Source organism: Marmota flaviventris, chromosome 1, assembly GCF_047511675.1.
Source record: "Marmota flaviventris isolate mMarFla1 chromosome 1, mMarFla1.hap1, whole genome shotgun sequence".
Lineage (NCBI taxonomy): Eukaryota > Metazoa > Chordata > Mammalia > Rodentia > Sciuridae > Marmota > Marmota flaviventris.
Window position 1 is genome coordinate 213019994 of NC_092498.1, and position 21171 is coordinate 213041164.

At 39.2% G+C, this 21171-nt stretch overlaps 1 protein-coding gene across 1 annotated transcript; it reads left to right on the forward strand.

Annotated features, from left to right (window-relative positions):
- Positions 1–664: 664 nt before the first annotated feature.
- LOC114107672 (olfactory receptor 7E178-like) lies at positions 665–18940 on the forward strand. Its single transcript, XM_071600780.1, is given in 6 exon segments — positions 665–900; positions 3919–3993; positions 5171–5374; positions 8626–8973; positions 18000–18161; positions 18163–18940. Coding segments are annotated over 6 exon segments (1803 nt in total).
- Positions 18941–21171: the final 2231 nt, after the last annotated feature.

The window sequence follows — 21171 nt, forward strand, 5'->3', positions numbered from 1 at the left end:
TTGACATTTACAGTGCACACTAATGCCACATTGTGTTCAGCAATTTTATTCATATAATCATGTTTATCCAAATTTAAAGTTCACCAAGGATAGGATTTTTATTTATGTTACTTAATTTTTAATTAGAAAACTTTAATGAACAAAGGAGGCTAATGAGAATGATGAGAACCCTTTGCAAAAAAATGGGTCCATACTGCTTTCTTGTTATGATCCATTAACCTTGATCTAGTTGTCAGGAAAAGCAGTCCTTATGCAGTCTCAAATATCTTGTCAAAGGACTTTGTTGAAAGGCCTTAGAACCAAAGGAGGTATATCAAACTGCTTCTTAATTTCCCTTTTTCTTAAAGATAAGCAATATTTCATTGTGATCATGAATTTATTCCCTCCTTTGCTTCTGGACTTCTAACATTGCTCAGTTCAATGTCTCTCAAGTGAGTATGGAAAGAGGGGTGGATGATGGAGATGGGGTTTTTCACTATTGAGAATTATTGTTGAAGGTGTGTGGACCTAAATCTTGAGCACCTTCCTGAGCAAACTTGATTTCAATGTTTCCAGAATGAGGGGTGCCTGTTTTATGTATTTTTAAACACTTTCTTTACTTTTTAAAAGGTGTCCAAGAAACATACAAGCACAAAATTTAACCCGTGTCTCTGAATTCCTACTCATGAGCTTCTCAGAGGATCCAGACCTGCAGCCCATCCTCTTTGTACTATTCCTGTGCATGTACCTGGTCACCATCCTGGGAAACCTGCTCATCATCCTGGCTGTCTGCTTTGACTCCCACCTCCACACTCCCATGTACTTCTTCCTCTCCAACCTGTCCTTGGCTAACATTGGTTTCATTTCTACCAGGGTTCCAAACATGATTGTAAACATTCAAATTCACAATGATATCATCTCGTATGTAGGATGCTTGAAACAGATGTCTCTTTTTACCATTCTTGTCTGTATTGATTATATGCTTCTGACTGTGATGGCCTATGACCAGTTTGTGGCCATCTGTCACCCCCTGCATTATGCAGTCATTATGAACTCTCGCTTCTGTGGCTTCTTAATTTTGGTGTCATTTTTTTGCTGAGTCTTTTGGACTCTCAGCTGCACAATTTGATGATTCTTACAAATTACCAACTTCAAGAATGTTGAAATTTCCAGTTTCTTCTGTGACCCTTCTGTACTTCTGAATCTTTCCTGCACTGACACCTACTCTAATAACATTGGCAAGTATTTTATTGCTACTGTATATGGCCTTCTTCCCATCTCAGGAATCGTTTTCTCTTACTATAAAATTATGTGCTCTCTTCTGAGAATCCCCTCTTTAGGTGGGAAGTACAAAGCCTTCTGCACCTGTGGCTCTCACCTGGCAGGTGTTTGCTTATTTTTAGGAACAGGTATTGCAGTGTACCTTGGTTCAGCTGCATCACACTCTCCCAGGAAGGATGCGGTGGATTCTGTGATGTACACTGTGGTCACCCCCATGCTGAACCCCTTCATCTCCAGCCTGAGCAACAAGGATATTAAAAGGGCCTTGAGGAGGCTGCAGAGGTGGACAGTCTGATCTTTGTCCCTGTGGGGTCTGGTTGCAATATGTGTGGGAAAATGTAGTAAAGCTAAATAACTGGCCCTGTCAATATGCTTCTTATGTGTTAATTTCCCATCGAGTTCCATAGTAGAATGGCGCACACTATGTTGGGTGGCAAATTTGGAAAGTTTTCCTACTGGGAACAAGGATTAATATTGGTAATATGAAGAATGTTGGGGAAGGATGATGGTTATTGTATCACAACAAAGTCTATATTTAATGCCATTAAAGTATGCTATTGATGATGACTATAATGGCAAATATTTATAATTTTAAAATGCCATAATGAAAATGTCTTGGGAAGCTACTATGTTTAAAAATTAATTAAAGAATCCAAGAGTGAAAATGGACTTTTTTCACAAAGAATTACTGAAAATAACCAGTTGATGTTCATTTTCTACCCTTATTCTTCCACCATTGCTGTTAGGAAGTCCTTAGTTTGTGATGTGCTCACCTATTGGCCAGCCAGGAGTGCTATGCTTTGAGCCTCCAAGGTCACACCATAGTCAATGGGCAGCCTGTGCCACCAGCATTTCAGCTTGATGGCTCCAGTCAGGTGGGCCCCATCCTGTGTTTCTTTTCACCCTGGTTATGTCTATTAGGAGGCCCTACCTGAGTGTGCACAGATGTCAGCCCTAAAGATGAGGTGGGAGGCCCCTGGGTACCAGCCATGAGGAATCCACTCTCCTTAGTCACGACCACCTGAGCCCGTGTAAATAGGTAACTGCTGAGGGAGGTGAGGATGGAGGAAGGACCAACATGCAGTGTGGCTGCCCAGAGGGGAGAGCACTGCACAGTGTCAGTCATGGGGATTGAGCATGGAGGCATGTGTGTGACATCCACGGTGGTGGTGAGCATGGCAGCAATGTCACTACAGTTTTCTTTTCCTCCCAAACTGATCCTTCTTACCACACACTGTCATCCTCTTGGAGGGAATGTGCTCTTCACACTGTCCTCAGCACTGAGAGATGTCTATGTAGGTCAGGAGGAGGAGGTGGACCTGGATGAGGACAGCACACCAACATATGTTCCTTCAATGAGAGTTCCCTGAGTGCCTGAAGTGTGAGCTATTTGCAGATTGTTTAAATTTGTCTGAAAATCTTCACAAGGTATAAGTGCCATGACCATGATATTTTATTTCACAGAATTGAGAGGATCAGAGTTTTTAGTAACTTGTGCAAACTGTTTAGATCAACTAACTGAGGCTATGATTGAAATGCACTGTGGGTTTGAGGCACATGGCATCTTGGCAGGACAGTGCTGGCAGGTTGTCCCCTCCACAATCCATTTGTGTTTTACATTCTTGTCAGTCCAGGAGAGGACCCTATTTTTCTGTGTACTTCCCTGTGGGAATTCTGGTGGATTCCAGGACAGAGAAGCCAATGGCATCAGTTGCACCAGCTATGGAAGAATGGCTGATATAAGACAAAGATCTAAGGTCAAGTGGGCACAGATAATGCAAGACAGACCTCATTGTGTCCCCCTCTCTGGGACACCCTTGCAGCTGCCACATCCTCCTGTGTGCTGATAATCAGCTCACTCAATTTAAATAGGAGACCAAAAGCAGGTCAGGATTTCATTACTACTTGGAAAGGAATAAGACTGTATTCGATACGTACCTGCAGCTAAAAACTCTGGATTCTGTTGATAAATCTCTGATTTTTGGAAAACAGTGAAGAGATTAGTGCATCAGAACCAGAGAGTTAAAATTCAATTTTGGCTTCTGTTGTATCAGCTGGTTCTTTCTTGAATACCTGGCAGGTTGTTAGTGTCTATGATACTCAGCAATGTCATCCAAGGTGATTTATAGGTGATAGAATATCACTGAATCCACATTAAACTGAAAATGTGTATTACCTATGTGACTGATATTTGATGAAGGTGCAAAATATGGACAAAATGTTAGATAGTTATTATTCATATGGAAAGGCTAAACTTCATAGTATTCAAGTGAAATGTTTTTGACATGAATTTATTGTTTTGATATTTTTATAATGTTATATTTTCATACTCCCCTTATATAAGTATATGCTGTATATCTGGGGTGGAATGACCATCTGTCTTTCTTTTCTGATACCCAAGAACTTACACCATTTTAGGCACAGAAGATATATATATATATATATCTTCTATTATATATCATATTATATATTTTAATTATATATATTAGAAAATGTATTAAGTATTCAATAGGCCATTTCTCTACAAACAGTTTTGCTTTGCTCAGTGGTCGTTCAACACATGAGTGCTCTCCTGTCTGTATCTTCCTTCTATTCAGGAATGTCCTCCAGAGTCATAGACAAGATTGAGCAGCTCCTGTTTGTGTTTCCCTTAAACAGGGCCCATACCTCCCTTTGTGAACATCTACAACCTTCAACAATGGCAGAGGTGTCTATGAGCCTAGGAAAACCAAAGTAAGAACAAACAGAAGTGACAGGAGACTCTTAAAACTTGGCCTGAGATGCTCTAGAGAGTTTCACATTGTTCTAAGACTACAATGTCCTTTGACAGTTTTGTTGATCATTAGACCCACTATATAACTGAAGACTGAATGGTTAATTAAAAAAACCACAAAACATAAAAACCATAATGACTAAATAAATGCCATTTAAGGGTAGACTTATTCAGGTTCCAGAGCAAATTTTTGTTATTTATATTTTATCCTAATAAGAATGGATGTTAAATATGTATCTTTAAACATGTAGAAGTGAAAGAAGTAAATTGAACATACAGCTTAGCTCCTCATTAGTTTTAGAGTCCAAAACTCATGTGGACATACATTTTCTTTGTATTCTCCATTAGTGATGGGAACTCCTTGGAGATGGAGATTTCATGGACCAATTAGTTTAATTATGAGCTCTGTGTACTGATCTTCCAAGGTTATATCATAGTTCATAACAGTCTGTGCCTGCTGCCCTTCCATTGATAGTTCTTGTCCAGTGAGCTGCATGGCTGTACCTCCTCCTGGGGTATCTGCATCAGGAAGCTCCTGAGCACACAATCTGTTCCTCTGGACACAGTTGCTCCTTTGCTGGGCTCCACACTTGGTAGGGTCTCAGGATCAGCACTTCTTGGTCATGACCCTGCAGGGAAGCAGCGTGACCCAGTAAGTGCAGAGGGGGCCTTGGATGTAGGAAGGATAGGGGAAGTAGTTTTACCTCAGCATGAGGACACTAACCACTGAGTATCCAGAAGGGAGGACACCACATGCAGCTTCAACTTGGGGTTGTGGGGTTCAAGATTTTATTTCAGGTGGGGAGATGAGAAATCTTATTCAAACTGTGCTTTCCACCCACACTGGTTCTAATTCACACAGAAATCTCACCCACAACCACACAAAATGAGTCCTTCAGAAGTGTTTCCTAAGCTCTAGGAAAGGACTAGGTAGTGATGATAAGGATGATGAAGGGGATGACAGGAGACTAGATCATGAACTGGTGTGCCGGGTTTCCCGGGCTCAGGTGCTGAGCAGAGTGTTTGGTCTTATTTCATGTGCACCATCTCATTTTGTTATATGTGTCCACACTATTATTGGTATATAGAAAAAGGAAAAAATGTGTTTTACTTCTGTAACATGTACTCCATTGTTAGGTGGGAAAGGGTGCAGCCTGTTTGCACTGGGCTGTCTGACCATGAACCTAGGACATCACAGAAGAACCATGGTAGCCTGTCCCATCAGAAGGCCAACCTGACATTTATCTTCCCTGTCACTGCAGATAGAGTGGTGCTCTTCCAGTTGGGATTCCTGGGGACCACAGGGCAGAGCAGTGGAGGGGTGCCTACTGCATGCATCACGTAAGAACAGCCACAGGTCACAGGAGAGGTCACAGTAGGGGAGGTTGATAATAATTCAGCACTGATCAGACTCTTTGGCCTCCTCCAGAACCTTCTTGGAGCTCACCACATGCTCCCCCATGCTTGTAAAAAGTTCTTTCACACTCAAAGCAAACCTATGGTCAGGATTTTATTTCATTCATGAAACTGGAAAGGTTTAAAAAATGTACCTGAGGTTTGCCAGTGGTTAAGACCTCTGGACATAATCTGAAAACTTCCTGTTAGGTGGGAAAGAATAAAAACATGTAGTGGATGGGTCTCAGAGTCTGCCAGTCCCACTTACTCTGTCTGTGAAGTTGTGCAGGTCACTAGTATCTGGATTCACCATTGTCATCTGGGTTGATTTCTAGTTGACACCCCTTCAGTGAGTAAGGATTAAATAGACCCTGGAGATGCATGTGCGCTGTACTGGAGGAGAACATCTCCTTCCTTCTATTCTGACTCCTGTGTCCCTGCTTTGCTTGGCCCAGGGAGGCAGCTAGAGCAAGTCTGTTGAGCACTGAAACCTGCCCCTCCCCCATTTTCCTTACCTTAATTGGCCAAAATCAATTTGAATTAATGGGGTTATTGATTCCTGTCTGTATGTTCATTCTTTAAGCCATGCCCTGTGGAAACAATGACAACTTTAAAGTTTCTGTCTGTGTCCCTATCACAGTTACAGGTACTCCTTATTATTTTGTAATATCATTTACAATAGTCAACTTGTATGGGATCATGACACAGATCTTCATGAGTTTAAAAAGGAAATTAAGCAGAAACATAAGGGGCACCTAAAGCTTGAGCCTTCAACTGAGGCACAGATCAGATTCCACATCCTTCAAGGTTCCAGTGTCACCTGAAAATAGCTTTCCTCCCTAACTTTGATATTTCCCTAATCATGGAATTCTTAAAATTAAAATCACAATGACCAAATTTATTACCTTCCTTCCTTGTCTTTGTTGCCCCGTGTTTTGGAGATGGGTGTGATTTTCTCTATTTTCATTAAGCAGTGAGTGAGGGAGATGGAGGGATTCACACACTGTGCACACATTGGCAGGTCCTTGTGGTGGGACTGAGCTGTGGCCTTTCTGACCCAGCCCAGGGCACCATCTCCTCTGCTGGAGCCAAGTGGAAATATTATCCTTTATAGAAGACAAGATTTTTTCAGGTGTTATCATGTAGAGAATATGCCTGGGTGCAGCAGTGTTTCAATGTTTTGATGATACATAGTAAGACTAAGGTAAACATGATAACAGTTATTTTTAATAGTGACATAAATGCAGCCATTAATAGTATATTTGGACATGCATTTTTTCCCATTGAAAATCAAACACCTCTACTGTGTCAATATCTTATACAGAAGTTCTTATTTGAGTGACATGGAGAGAGGCAGAAGCGTTTTGAAATGGTTGCCATACTAATAAACTGTCCAGTTAAGCAATGTCCATTCTTCAGGTGACACTTTGCATCCAATAGAGACTTTGAAGTCTACCAATGTACTTCACAGATGGAATTAAGACTTCATGTTAATTTATACTAGTAGATTTGGGGGGCAATGGGTATTGTGTTGTAGACAACAGGTTCTTTAGATGGATTTTAATGAAAAACTAGATGGATGTGTAAATGAATACTGACATAGAAAACATTGACAGAAAATTACACCTTTTCAATTCATAATAATAAGTATGTTTGGGAGACAGGTTTGCAGGAGAATGGAATCAGGAAGAAATACTAAGTCTCACGTTTCTTAGATAATTGTACAATTTCTATCCAAGGTTAGTCCTGAGACAAGTATTATCAAATTCTTATGCTTTCATATAGGCAGAGGGTATTATTGACAATAAGAATAGGTAATATTCATGGAGCCTGTTCTATGTGTCAGGATGTTGTTAGACATTGGTTTCCAACTCTAGTGAAAAAGGACCCCTGACCTTCAAATGCAGATATGTTGATTAAATTGGTGTTGATCTGATGTCACATTATATGGATATACTAAAATATCCACAAGTGGATATAGTAATAAATGAGACACAACAACTAGATACACAATTGGAAAGGTAAAACATAATTTCTTATGAGAACCAAGATAGGTAATTATTTTCCTATATTTAAAATTTGAAAATTCCCCAGAAGTGTTTACCTTAGTTCCTGTACTGTCCTTTTATGAATTGTTATCTAATTCAAGCACAGTGAGAACTAACATATAACAAACCAGATTTGTCATCATGTGGCTTAAGACAGAGAGCTGAAATCCACACATAAGGAATGACCAGATATCCATAAAGTGGAAATAAGATGGTTGGAAATAAGAGAGAGCTTTAGGGCTTCCCATGGTGCTCAGATCTTATATTTTGAACTTGATGAGCTGAGAACACCAAACCCTGAAGCAGTTTTAACAGGTCAGAGGGAGAAAAAGCACAAAGTGTTATTTTGTATATCAGATATTTTCCAGATATTGTATGGATAGAAAAAAAAGCCTGTGTAAAATTAAACTATTCAAAAGTATTTCCTATCATTTGTAATTTTAATATCATCTACTTTTGCCACATTAATAGTCAGTGTTACTATTGATTAAGTGCATTTAATTCAATCATATTTATTGACATTTGAATTGTGCCAAAGACAAGAATATTTGTTTCATATTACATAATTTTTGAACAGTAATCTTAAACTCACAGAGGAGAGAAGTGAGAAAAATCAACAAATGATGAAACCCTTTCAAGAGAACTGGCTCATAACCTGCTTTCTGACAGTGACCCATCACCCTTAATTTAGTTGTTAGAGAATGGAGCCCCAATGGTATCTTAAATAGAATAATTCAAAGAAGTTTGTTTTGTTACATACACAAAAATGAAGTAAATTGTCCTGGTTCTTAATTAACTTTCATGAAGATTGCTTTTTCTTACTTGAAAGGTCATTTTTTAATCTCTGTTTTCCTTTAAACCATAGGCTATATTTTATTATCTTCTTGAACTTCTCCCTTCTGCTCCTGGGCTTCTAACTTTGCTCAGTTTAATGTCTTCAAATAGGGAATGGAAAGAGGGGTTAATGATGGAGAGAGCCATAGTGAAAGAATGTGCAAGACTGGGTATTGCACTACTGAGAACTATGTTGAGGGTATGTGGATCTCTAGTGTGAGCAGCTTTGTGGTGCATACTTGAATTCAAATGCACACAGAATCAGGGAGGCCTGCTGATGTAGTCTTTTTCTCACTCTCATTGCTTTCTGAAAAGATGTCTGAGACATAAAGAAGTACAAAATTTAACATGCATCCCAGAATTCCACCCCATAAGTCTCTCAGTTGACCTAGACCTAGACTTCCTGGTCACAGTGCTGGGGAACCTACTCATCATCCTGGCCATCAGCTCTGACTCCCACCTCCACACTCCCATGTACTTCTTGCTCTCCAGCCTGTCCCTCACTGACGTCGATTTCGTCTCCATCACTGTCCCAAATTTGCTGGTGAACATTCAAACTCACAAGGAAGTTGTCTCTTATGTGGGCTGCCTGACACAGATGTCTCTTTTTGCCATTTTTGGATGTATGAATTATATGCTTCTGACTCTGATGGCCTATGACCAGTTTGTGACCATCTGTCACTCTCTGCATTACCCAGCTATAATCAACTCTCACCTATGTGGCTTCTCAATTTTGATGTCTTTTTGCTGAGTCTTTTGGACTCCCAGATGCACAATTTGATGATCTTACAAATTACCAGTTTCAAGGATGTGGAAATTTCTAGTTTCTTCTGTGATCCTTTTTTTAAAAAAATATTTATTTCCTTTAGTTTTTGGTGGACACAACATCTTTGTTTGTATGTGGTGCTGAGGATCGAACCTGGGCCCCACGCATGCCAGGTGAGCATGCTACCGCTTGAGCCACATTCCCAGCCCTGTGATCCTTCTCAACTTTTGAATCTTTACTGTTCTGACACCTTTTCTGATAACATATTCAAATATTTTTTTGTTGCCACATATGGCCTTTCCCCATCTCCAGGATCCTTTTCTTTTACTAATTTTATGTCCTCCATTCTGAGGATCCCATCCTTAGGAGGGAAGTACTAAGACTTCTCCATCTCTGGCTCTCATCTGGCTGTGTTTGTTTATTTTATAGAACAGGCATTGATGAATAATTTGGTTCAGCTGTGCCACATTCTCTCAAAAAGGGTGCAGTGGCCTCAGTGATGTACACTGTGGTCACCTCCATGCTGAACCCCTTCATCTACAGCCTGAGGAACAGGGACATTAATGGAGCACTGAGGAGTCTGCAAAGCAGATCTGATCCTATCTAGAATTCTAGATAGGGCAGAAAGGTGGGAGGGAAAGGGAGGGGGCAGGGGATTAGCAAGGATGGTGGAATGTGATGGACATCATTATCCAAAGTACATGTATGAAGACATGAATTGGTGCCGATATACTTTATATACAACCAGTGTTATGAAAAATTGTTTTATATATGTGTAATAAGAATTGCAATGCATTCTGCTGTCATTTATTTTTTTATCAATAAAAAATAAAAATAATAATAATAAAAGATATTGTGTCCACCCAAAACAAAAAATATATATTCAAAATAAGTTGAAAACTTGAAATCACTGTTCTATGTTAAATAATTTCATCTATAGTAGTTTAACAATACAATTAACCAAGGCAATAAAACTATGTTACAAATGTGACTGTTATAACATTAAAAAAAAGAATCCATCTGGTCCTTGGCTTTTCTTGGTTGGTAGGCTCTTGATGATATTTTTTATTTCATTAGTTGAACTTGGGTGGATCATATGTCTAGAAATATTTTAATGTCTTTGATATTTTCTATTTTCTTGGAATATAAATTTTCAAAATAGTTTCTAATTATCTTTTGTATTTCAGACATGTCAGTTTTGATATTTTATTCTTCATGTTGTATTTTAGCAATTTGAGTTTTCTCTTTCTTTTTGTCAGAATGACCAGGGGTTTTTTTATTTTATTTATTTTTTCAAAGAACAAACTTTTTTATCAGTTTTTCAATTGTTTTGATTTCATTGATTTCAGCTCTGATTTTAATTATTTCCTGTCTTCTACTGCTGTTGGTGTTGATTTCTTCTTCTTCTTTTTTTCCCCTAGGGCTTTGAGACATAGTTTTATTCATTTATTTGTTGACTTTTTATTCTTTTAATGAATGCACTCAATGCAATAAACTTCCCTCTCACTACTGCCTTCATGATGTCCCAGAGATTGTGATATAATATGTCAGTGTTCTCATTTACTTGTAAGAATTTTATTTCATCCTTGATTTCTTCTACTATCCATTCATCATTCAATAGTGTATAATTTAGTCTCCATTTGTTACAGTAGCTTGTATTTTTTTATTTTATCATTGATTTCTTATTTCATTCCATTGTGATCTGATAGAATGTAGTGTATTCTCTCTCTCTCTCTCTCTCTCTCTCTCTCTCTCTCTCTCTCTCTCTCTCTCTCTCTCTCTCTCTTTGTTTTTACTAAGAGTTGCTTTGTGGCATAAGATATGGTCTATTTTAGAGAAAGAGTTGTGATTCTGAGAAGAAAGCATATACATTTGTTGATGGATTATGTATGTGAAGTCTGAATTATTGATTGTATTATTTAGTTATATAGTTTCCTTATTTAGTTTTTGTTTTGAAGATCTGTCCAGCAGTGAGAGAGGTGTGTAAAGTAGGAACAGAGGGGAGTGAGAGGAGACCCTCAAGCTTGTTCTGAGACACACTTTAGAGTTTCTCATCATTCCAATCTGTAGTCTATTTGACTCTTGAAATTGAGAAGAGTCTGTTTAATGTACATAGATGTTCCATTGTTTGGGGCACAACTATTTATAATTGTTATGTCCTGCTTATATATACTTCCCTTAAGAAGTATGAAATGTCCTTCTTTGTTTCTTCTGATAACTTTGGTTTGAATTCTACTTTATCTGAGATGAAAATGGAAACCCCTGCTTGTATACAGAATCCATATGAGTGATAAGTTTTCCCCGCATCCTTTCACCTTCAGCCTGAAAATGTCTTTGCCCATGAACATATTGTTGAGTCTTGCTTTTTAATCCAATCTATGTTTTTTGGTTGATGAGTTTAGGCTGTTGACATCCAATGTTATTATTGTGATATGTTTTGTATTCCCTGTCATTTTGATTTATTTCTGGTTTTTAATTTGACTTAGTTTCTCCTTTGATTGAATGTCCCTTTAATGTAGATCCTCCCTTTGCTGGTTTTCACTGACTAACAGGTCTTGTTTTTGTCTGGTCACTGAAACACAAGCCCTATACTTCTCCTTAACAGCATCTACAAACTTCAGTTACTCAAGAACAATGGCAGACATGTCCATGAGCCTAGGAAAAGTAAAGTAGGAACAGAGGGGAGTGAGAAGAGACCCTAGAGCTTGTTCTGAGACACACGTTAGAGTTTCTCATCATTCCAATCCTGCAGAGTCCTTTGACAATTGTCCTGAGCAGGAGAACCACTATTTTTTAAATGACTGAATGCTTCATTAAAAAAATGGCCAAATAAATGTAACTAAAGCATATGCTCATTAGGTTCAAATAGCAATGTTTTGTGATTTATATTTATATTGCATATTTCTACTGAGAATAGACATTAAAATCTGATTATCTTTAAAACACAGAAGTGAGAGCAGTAAATTGAGTACATAAAGTTCCTCCCAATTAGAGCTAGGGTCCAAATCTTAAGTGGACCTTCATTTTCTTTTCTTTATCTTCCTGCATTAATGTTGAGAAATCCTTAGAGATCACAGTGCATGGACCAGTTAATTCAATAATGAGCTCTGTGCAGTGAGCTTCCAATATCCTATATTAGTGCACATTCAGCCTGTACCTGCAGCCCTTCAGTGCATGGTTCCTGTCCAGTGAGCTGCGTGGCTGTGTCTCCTGCTGTGATTTTGCATCAGGAAGCTCCCAGCTGACAGTATATTCATGGGAATGCTGGGCACAGAGTCTGAGTCTTTGTTGGGCACCAGGTATGGGTGGGTCTTGACATGTGCACTTCTTTTTCATGAGTCAGCAGAGAAGCAGTATAACCCAGTAGGTGCAGATGGAGCCTTGGGACCCTGGAAGAAAGATGGCAAGTATTGTTCCTCTATCAGAGGGACAAACATCACAGTTTGAGTATCCAAATGGGAGTTTTCAGTATGTAAATTTTCATGCATCTTGTTTGAAAAGTTTAGGTTTTTTATTTTTACTAGGGTATTAGATATCTTATTTAAAATGTGCTCTCCATTCACACTGGTTCTGTTTCCCATAGGGTATAAAATGTGTCCTCAGAAGTGTTCACTAGCCTGGTGCAGCAGTGTGTGCATGTAATCCTGGTGGGTTGGGAGGCTGAGGCAGAGGTTTGCAAGTTCAAGGCCAGCCTCAGCAACTTAGCAAGGCCCTAATTAATGTAGGGAGGTCCTGTCTCAAAAAATGAAAAGAGCTAAGGCTATGGTCCTGTGGCTAGGCACACCTGAGTTCATTTTCTGGTACCAAAAAAGAAAAAAAAAAAACAGAAAGAATGAATAGAAAAAAGATTTCCTAAGCACCATGAAGACTCTGGTGGTGATAAGGATGAGGAGGACAATACAAGAAACCAGAGCACCATGGACTGACGCTCAGAGCTTCCCAGGCTCAGGGGGTGAGCAACATGTTCCCTATCATCAGTTTCATTTCTTGTGCATTGTCCCACTCTGAAAATGCATGACCCATTTATTATTATTTTACAGTAAAGAAGAAACTTTATAATTATGCTACTTGCTCTTGTTGTTAGATAGGAAAGACTGCAGCCTGGTTGCACTGGGCTGTCAGACCATGGACACAGGGCACCACAGGAGAATCCTGTCCCATTCCTCTTCCCTGTCACTGCAGAAAGAGAGCCTTGCCCATGGTGCAGTTCCTTGCTGGATTCCTGGTGATGAAGGCAGAGCAGGGCGGTGCCTGCTGTATGCACTGTGGAAGAACAACCAAAGGTCACAGGAGAGGTCACAGTAGGGGAGGCTGATGATCATTCAGCACAGATCATGCTATTGGGCCCCTTCCATGACTTCCTTGGACCTTATCATATGACCTTTCATGCTTGAAAACATCCCTCTAATCTTAAAACAAACCTAATATGTCTTTATTTTATTTTATTCTTACGTCACTGGAAAGAACTTAACTGTGTACCTGATATTTAAAATCTTAGGACATAGGTAGAGAACTTTATGTTGGGTGGAAGAAAACAAAAACACATAGCGGATGGGTCTTAGAGTCTTTCAGTCCCACTAATTGTGTCTGTGAAGGAGTAAGTCACTAGTGTCTGGATTCAGCATTGATATCTAAGTTGGTTTTTGTTTGATACAACTGCATTGACTAAGGATGAAATAGATACGTTGTGCTCTTACAGGAATAATGAGGAATTTTTAAAAAATTTTTGAGCAAAATAAGATCTAGATATTATTGTTACTGTTAGTAGTGATTAGGTCAATCCTCATGCAACTCAAATAATTTATCCCCTCAAAGTTACAATGTTTCTATTTCTGGATTGGATATTTTTATTTTGATGCTCCACACATCTCTGCTGTGTATTTGGGAAGGTGTCCCTCTTTCTATTTGTGACTTGCTGGGGCCCATGCTTGTCTTGGCACAGGGAGGCATCTAAAACAGATGTGTTCCACATTGAATTCACCTGATCTTTCTTCCCCAAAATGGTCCAAATTAATTTGGATTCATGGACTTCTTGCATCCAGTCTGTACTTTCATTCTTTGAAGCAATGCCCCATGAAAATCATGGCAAGTTAATCACGATCGTTCTATGTCCTTGTCATGGACATATGAACCCTTCATTTTTATTTAATTCGCTCTAACTTAGTCAAATTTGAGCACTCATGGCATAGATTTTCTAAAGTAAAAAAATAGCAAAATGTGGTAGTACCTGGGGATTCCCTGAAACCCAAGCCTTCTACTGAGGCACATATCAGAGTTTCCCACTGTGGAGTCTCTGGGGTCAGTTTTCAATTTCTTTCCTCAATACTGTTGGCATTTCCCTAATCATACATCTTTTAATTTAAAGTGACAATGACCAATCAGTTATCAAGTTCTGAATTCCCCTTTGGTGCTGCACATGTTTTGGAGCAGGGTTTTGCTCTCCCTCTCTCCTTAAGCAGTTGGAGCCGGGAGAAGTGGAGTGATTCTCACACACTGTGCACACACTGGCAGGGCTGTGACATCAAGTGTTGCTCTTATGACTCAAGTGCAAGCGCTTTCTCTTCTATCTGAGCAACATGGAAATATCCTATAAACCAGATAAGATTTCTTCAGGAGTCATTATGCAGAGAATATGTCATGGTCAGCAGTGTTTTGATGACACATATTAAGATGAAGATGTAGGTGAGAATCACAGTCTCTATGTCAAGATTCCTCCATGTTTCTTCTTTGCTAACAAAGCAATAATTCTTATTTTTCCCTTTTCTCAAAGCCCTCTTTGTAATGTTAAATTGGTATTGGGACAAGATGAAGCTTTGGAAACAAATTGGTAACGTACCTGGGATCTCACAGCTGCCCCCACCCTAGTCTTCTTGGGCAGCTCTGACACTCTAGGCAACCCCCCTTCCATCCTAAGTGTGCCAGGGGGCTGGTGAGCTTGTTAAGAAATGCCTGCTGGAGAACTAGGACCTTGTGGCTTTGTCTTGTGACAAAGCAGAGGAGCTGTGCCTGTGAGTAAAGTAAAGGACTGAGGGACTGTCCCAACAGCTTCTAGGGAAACTTTTCCTATGGGAAATTCCCATGTTCTCTCTCTGATCCTTAAAGATTGCTATATTTTGGTCTATTGGAGAAAAAGGAAACTTAACACAGTAAACTTGTGACACATTTGGCCATCTGATAAGCAGCCCAGTATGCATACCAAGACCCTTTTGATTCTACACATCTTGTTCCCCTTCATGGGCATATGATTATATTGGGATAAAAACAACTAATATATGTAATTATAATGCTCTTTAAAAATCAAGGGGAGATCAATATGGTGGAGGAAAGGGACTGGGGGAGGGAGAATGCAAGGAAAAGGAAAGCACTATGGAATGATACATCTCAAATTATAACATTATATTGAGTTCATGTATGCATATGTAACAATAAATGCCACCATTATGTACAACTATCATACACTCATAATAACATGGAAAAAACCAAACCCAACTATTAAGTATAACTATAATAATTACTTTTTAAAATTGGTAAGTAAACATAGCTCTTAAAAAGTAAATTTGGACATGCATTGTTCTTTGGAAACCATACACACATCCTCTGCTGATATATTTAGTAGAAATTCTTATTTGTGTTATATGGAGAGATGAACAACAATTTTGAAATAATTGCCATATCTTACTGGTTAAATGGTATGCTTTCTTCAGGAAATACTTTGTGTAGGATGAAGTCTTTGAAGTAGATGAATGATCTTCACAAATGGAATTAGCACCTCAAGTTAATGTAAACAGTGCATTTCTGGAGCAATAGGTATTGTATTGTGCACTACTTAGATAACATTTAGGTGCTTTTTATGTAATTTTTAATGGAAACCTTTATGGGAACATAAATTAATATTGACATAGAAACATCAACAGAAAATCACACCTCCCCATTTCATGAAGTAGGTGTGTTTGGGAGACAGGTTTGCGGGAGAGTGGAATCAGGCAGAGATAGTAACGTCACAGGGGAAGAGATACTTCTGGAGATGGGTCCAAGGAGTCCCCAGGGCAGGTGAGGAGCTCAGCTCTGACCTAGTGAAGTTCCAGCTTCCTAGTGAATACCTGAATGCCTGACCAGAGAGTCCACAAAGTGGGGTTCTTGTCATATGTGATGGAGAAGGATTTCAGCAGGAGCTGGACAGAGGCGTGGACAGAGGTTTATTTATGAAGGCAGGTACACATGCAAGGGATTATGTGGGCTGTCTTGAGAGTGAGAGGCAGCCCTGTTTTGGGCAGGGTGTACAATGTTTATAAAAGGGCTGTATCAGGTCCTGGACAGGAGGTGGAGCCAGGGTGGTGCTGCACAATTTTGCACCAGTTTCCCCCATATTACAGGGGCATGAGCCAAGGGCATGGGCCAAGAGCATGTTGTTCAAGATTTATAACTGTACTTTCTATATCTCACAGTGAATGTTGAATGTTTTCTTTCAGATTCAATATTTCTCTCTCTTTATCCTAAACCCTGAGCTCATTAAGAGCTCAAATTTCTGAGGTAATTGTTCAAGTATCTCTATACAGAGTTAGTCCTGAGACAAGTATTGTCAAATACCTATATTTTAACATAGGTAGTGGGTGTTATTAAAATATGAGAAGGTAATATTCATGGAGCTTTTTCTAAGTGCCAGGATATTGTCAGACAGTGGTTTCCAACTCTGGTGTAAGAAAAAAAACACCTAGGATTTCACATGCAGATATCCTGATTAAACTGATGTTGGTCTGATTTCACAGTATGTGGATAATCTAAAATATCCAAAGATGAATATTAACCTTAACTGAGACAAAACCACTAGTTAGGCAATTGGAAAGATATTTAAAATAATTTCTTATAACCAGAACCCAAGATAGGTAATCATTACCCCAAATTTAGACAAATTAAATCACAGCGAGAAGAGACAAATAATGAACCCATGTTACACACACATAGCATAAGTGAGAGGATTACAATCTGCATATCAGGAATGCCTGACCAGAGTCCACAAAGTAGAAATAAGTATGTTGGAAATAAGAGCTGAGCTTTGGGCCTTTTTTTGGTGATGAAATCTTAAACTGCAAACTTGATGGACTAAGATCACAAAACCATGGAGCAGTTTTAACAGGTCAGCTGGAGGACAGAATCAAGGAAAGAAAAACAGTGAAGAGCTCTTCTATATGCCAGCTATTCTGCTGATGTTGTATAGGCTCATACAAATAAACCAGTATAAAATCAAACTATTCAAAGTGTTTATTATCATTTATGTTTTTAATATCATCTCTTTCAGCCACATTTGTGATCAGGGTTACTATTGATTTTGTGCATTTGGCTCAATTATATTTATCTAAATTTGAAATGTGCCAAAGACAAGGATATTTGCATTATATTACATACCTTTAAAGAGAAAGCTTTAATCTGCAGAGTAGGGCAATGAGAAAATTAAAAAAAATGATGAAACACTTTGAAGATAAGCAGCTCATAACCATTCTTTCTGACTGGGAGACATACCCCTCAAGTTGTAGAAAAAAGCATAGTAAATTTAAGTGGTTCTTAAAAACTTTCATGAATATTATTTTTTATTAATAAAAAACTTATTACTTTCCCTGAATTTCCCCTTAAATGGTAGGCTATACTTTCCTGCAATCATGAACTTCTTCTTTCTGCTCCTGGGATTTTAATATTGATCAGTTAAATGTCTGAAATAGGGTGTGGAGAGAGGGGTGAATGATATAGGTAGCAACAGTGAAAGAGTGTGCAAGTCTGGGTGTCTCAGGACTGAGACCTATGTTGAGGGCCTGTGGATCTCCAGTGTGAGCAGCTTCCTAGTGAAAACCTGAATCCAAATGCATGCAGAGTGAGTGGAGCCTGCTGATGGGTTTCTTTTTTTTTTCTTACACTCTTTGCTTTTCAAAAGGTGTCCAAGCAACACAAAAGCATAAAATTTAACTCACATATCAGAATTCTATCTGATGCAACTTTCAGAGGATCCAAACCTGCAGCCCATCCTCTTTGGACTGTTCCTGTCCATGTACCTGGTCACGGTGATTGGGAACCTGCTCATCATCCTGGCTGTCAGCTGACTCCCACCTCCACACACCCATGTACTTCTTCCTCTCCAACCTGTCCTTGGCTGACATTGGTTTCATCTCCACCATGGTCCCAAAGATGATTGTGAACATCCAAACTCACAACAGAGTCATCTCCTATGTGGGCTGCCTGACACAGATGTCTATTTTTGGCATTTTTGCATGTATGGATTATATGCTTCTGAGTGTGATGGCCTATGATCGTTTTGTAGCCATCTGTTACCCCCTGCATTACCTGGTCATTATGAACCCTCACCTATGTGGCTTCTTAATTTTGGTATCCTTTTTATTAAGCCTTTTGGAATCACAGTTGCACAATTCGATGATCTTAAAAATAACCAACTTCAAGAGTGTGGAAATTTCCAGTTTCTTTTGTGACCCTTCTCAACTTCTGAATCTCTCCTGTTCTGACACCTTTTCTAATAACATTGTCAAATATTATCTGGGAGCATTTTATGGCCTTTTCCCCATCTCAGGGATCTTTTTCTCTTACTATAAAATTATTTCCTCCATTCTGAGGATTCCATCCTCAGGTGGGAAGTACAAAGCCTTCTCCACCTATGGCTCTCACCTGGCAGTTGTTGGCTTATTTATAGGGACAGGCTTTGGAGTGTACCTTGGGTCAGCTGCATTGCCTTCTCCTAGGAAGGGTACAATGGCCTCCGTGATGTACACTGTGGTCACCCCCATGCTGAACCCATTCATCTACAGCCTGAGGAACAGGGACATTAAAGGTGCCCTGAGGAGTTTGCCCAGCAGGATGGCCTAAATCTCAGACCCTGTGGTGTCCAGTTATGATGTGTGTTGGAAAATTCATTATAACTAATTATCAAGTTGGGTTAATCTGCCACTTCAGGAACATTGATGGGTTTAATACCACACATGATGTAAGTGTAATGCCTGCAGCCAGTGATGAGGAGGAATATTTGGGAGTTCTTAATATTTGGAACAAAGTATCACTTTGAAATAATGAAAGATTTTTGAGATGGTGATGATGAATATTTAAAAAAAAATCTATGTGATCAATGATGCTTATCATGATACTTGAGAATGGTTAGAAGGAAAGTTTTTTAACTTCAATTTACTGCAACAATAGTAATATAAAGCTAAAAAGTTTTTTTAAAGAAATGAAAAATTTATAGTAGAGAAGAGCCTCTTCTTTAATAGAGATAAACTGATAAACATTGATAGATGTTCATTTTCTGCTCCTCTTCTCCATCATTAATATTAGGAAGCTCTTAAGAGTTTCTGATATGCTTTTGCTACTTGGTAAACTAGGAGCCTTATGCACTGAGACACCAAAGTCACACAGTAGTCAACAACCAGCCTGTGCCTCCAGCCCTTCAGCTTGAGGACACCAGTGAAGTGGGTGCCATTATGCATCTCTTCCTGCTGTGGTTGTCTGTATCAGGAAGAACCTAATTGAGTGTGTGTTGATACCTGGAGGCTGAAGTCAGGACACTGGGCACCAGGGAGGTGGGGGCTTTGGACCTGCCCTCCTTAGTTCTAAGTCAGCAGAGCCCCAGTGTGAATCAGGAGCTGCTGTGGAAGGGAAGGGTGGAGGAAGGGCATTGCATAGCATTATTTCTTCCTCATCAGGAGGAGCATGCACTTTGTCTACCCAGATGGGAGAACGAGGTACACATTGTCAGGGATGAAACTGTGAGTTCATATGCTTTGTTGTGTTGAGTGCAACAGAAAGCTCATGGAAAGTCCTCTTTAACTGCCTCCTGACTCTTCCTGCCACACACTGTCATCCACAAGTGGAGAAAATGCATCCCTTTAAACTGTGTCCTCAACACTCCATATGGTCTGTGAAGGTGATGATGAGGATGTGAATGAAGATGAGGATGATCTTTTGTTGGGGATTCTGAATGCCAGGTGCTAAGCTATGTACTATATTTAGATTGTTTGAATTCAAGTGCAATGTCTTCCCACAGCATAAGTATCACCCAATTTTATTTTAGAGAACAGAAATGAGCTTAGGTGTTTATGTAACTTGGGATAGGTATTCAGATTGAATTACTGAAGTCATGTTTGAAATGCTGTGTGTATTTGAGGCACATGGCATTTGGGGAAGCCATTGCTGACAGGTTTTCCCCTCCACAAAAAAATCATGTGTTTCCGTTTCCTGTCACTCCAAGATAGGACCAATTTTCTTGTGCACTTCCTTTGGGATTTCTGGTAGATTCCAGGACAAAGCAGTCAGGGGTATCAGTTGAATCATTTCTGCACAAAAGTATGAGCTGAGACAAAATCTAAGGTCAAGTCGGCACAAGTAATCCAGAGCATCCCCCTGTGTCTCCAACTCCAGGACATACCTGCAGCTGCCACATCCACCTGTATATTATAATTAACCCTCTTCATCAAATAGGGGCAAAGTAGATCTGGATTTCATTACTACTCAGGGACTTTAAAGGGTTAAGAATGTACCAGAGATGCTTCTCTAACTAAGACCTCTTTATTCTGCTGAAAACTTTCTAATTGTTGAAAAAAATTGAAAAAGATGATTGCCTCAGACCCAGAGACTCACAATTTAATTTTGGCTGCTGTTGGCTGGACTCATCCTACCTTGAACAAAGTGCAGGTGCTAGTGTCTACGATACTCAGCAATGTCCTCCAAGATGATTTCTAGTTGATACAACATCATTGAACCCAGATTAAACAGAAATTGTTTCTTCCTGTGTGATTGATATGTGACAAAGTTGTAATATATGGCCAAAATAAAATTAGTTATTATAAATATAGAAATGACAATCTTTATTATTCAAATCAATTATCCTGTGACCTATTATTGTTTTCATATTTCTGTAATGGTACAGTTTCTTATTCCCCTTTCATATGTATATACTGTATGTGGGGTGAAAAACCTTCTCTTTCTCATTTCTGATTTCCCAGAGCCTCTACCATGTTAGGCACAGAGAGATAAAAATGAAAACTATGTTGTTAAACATTGAATAGACCTTTGCTACATTCACAGGTCCTGGACATGCTCAAGCG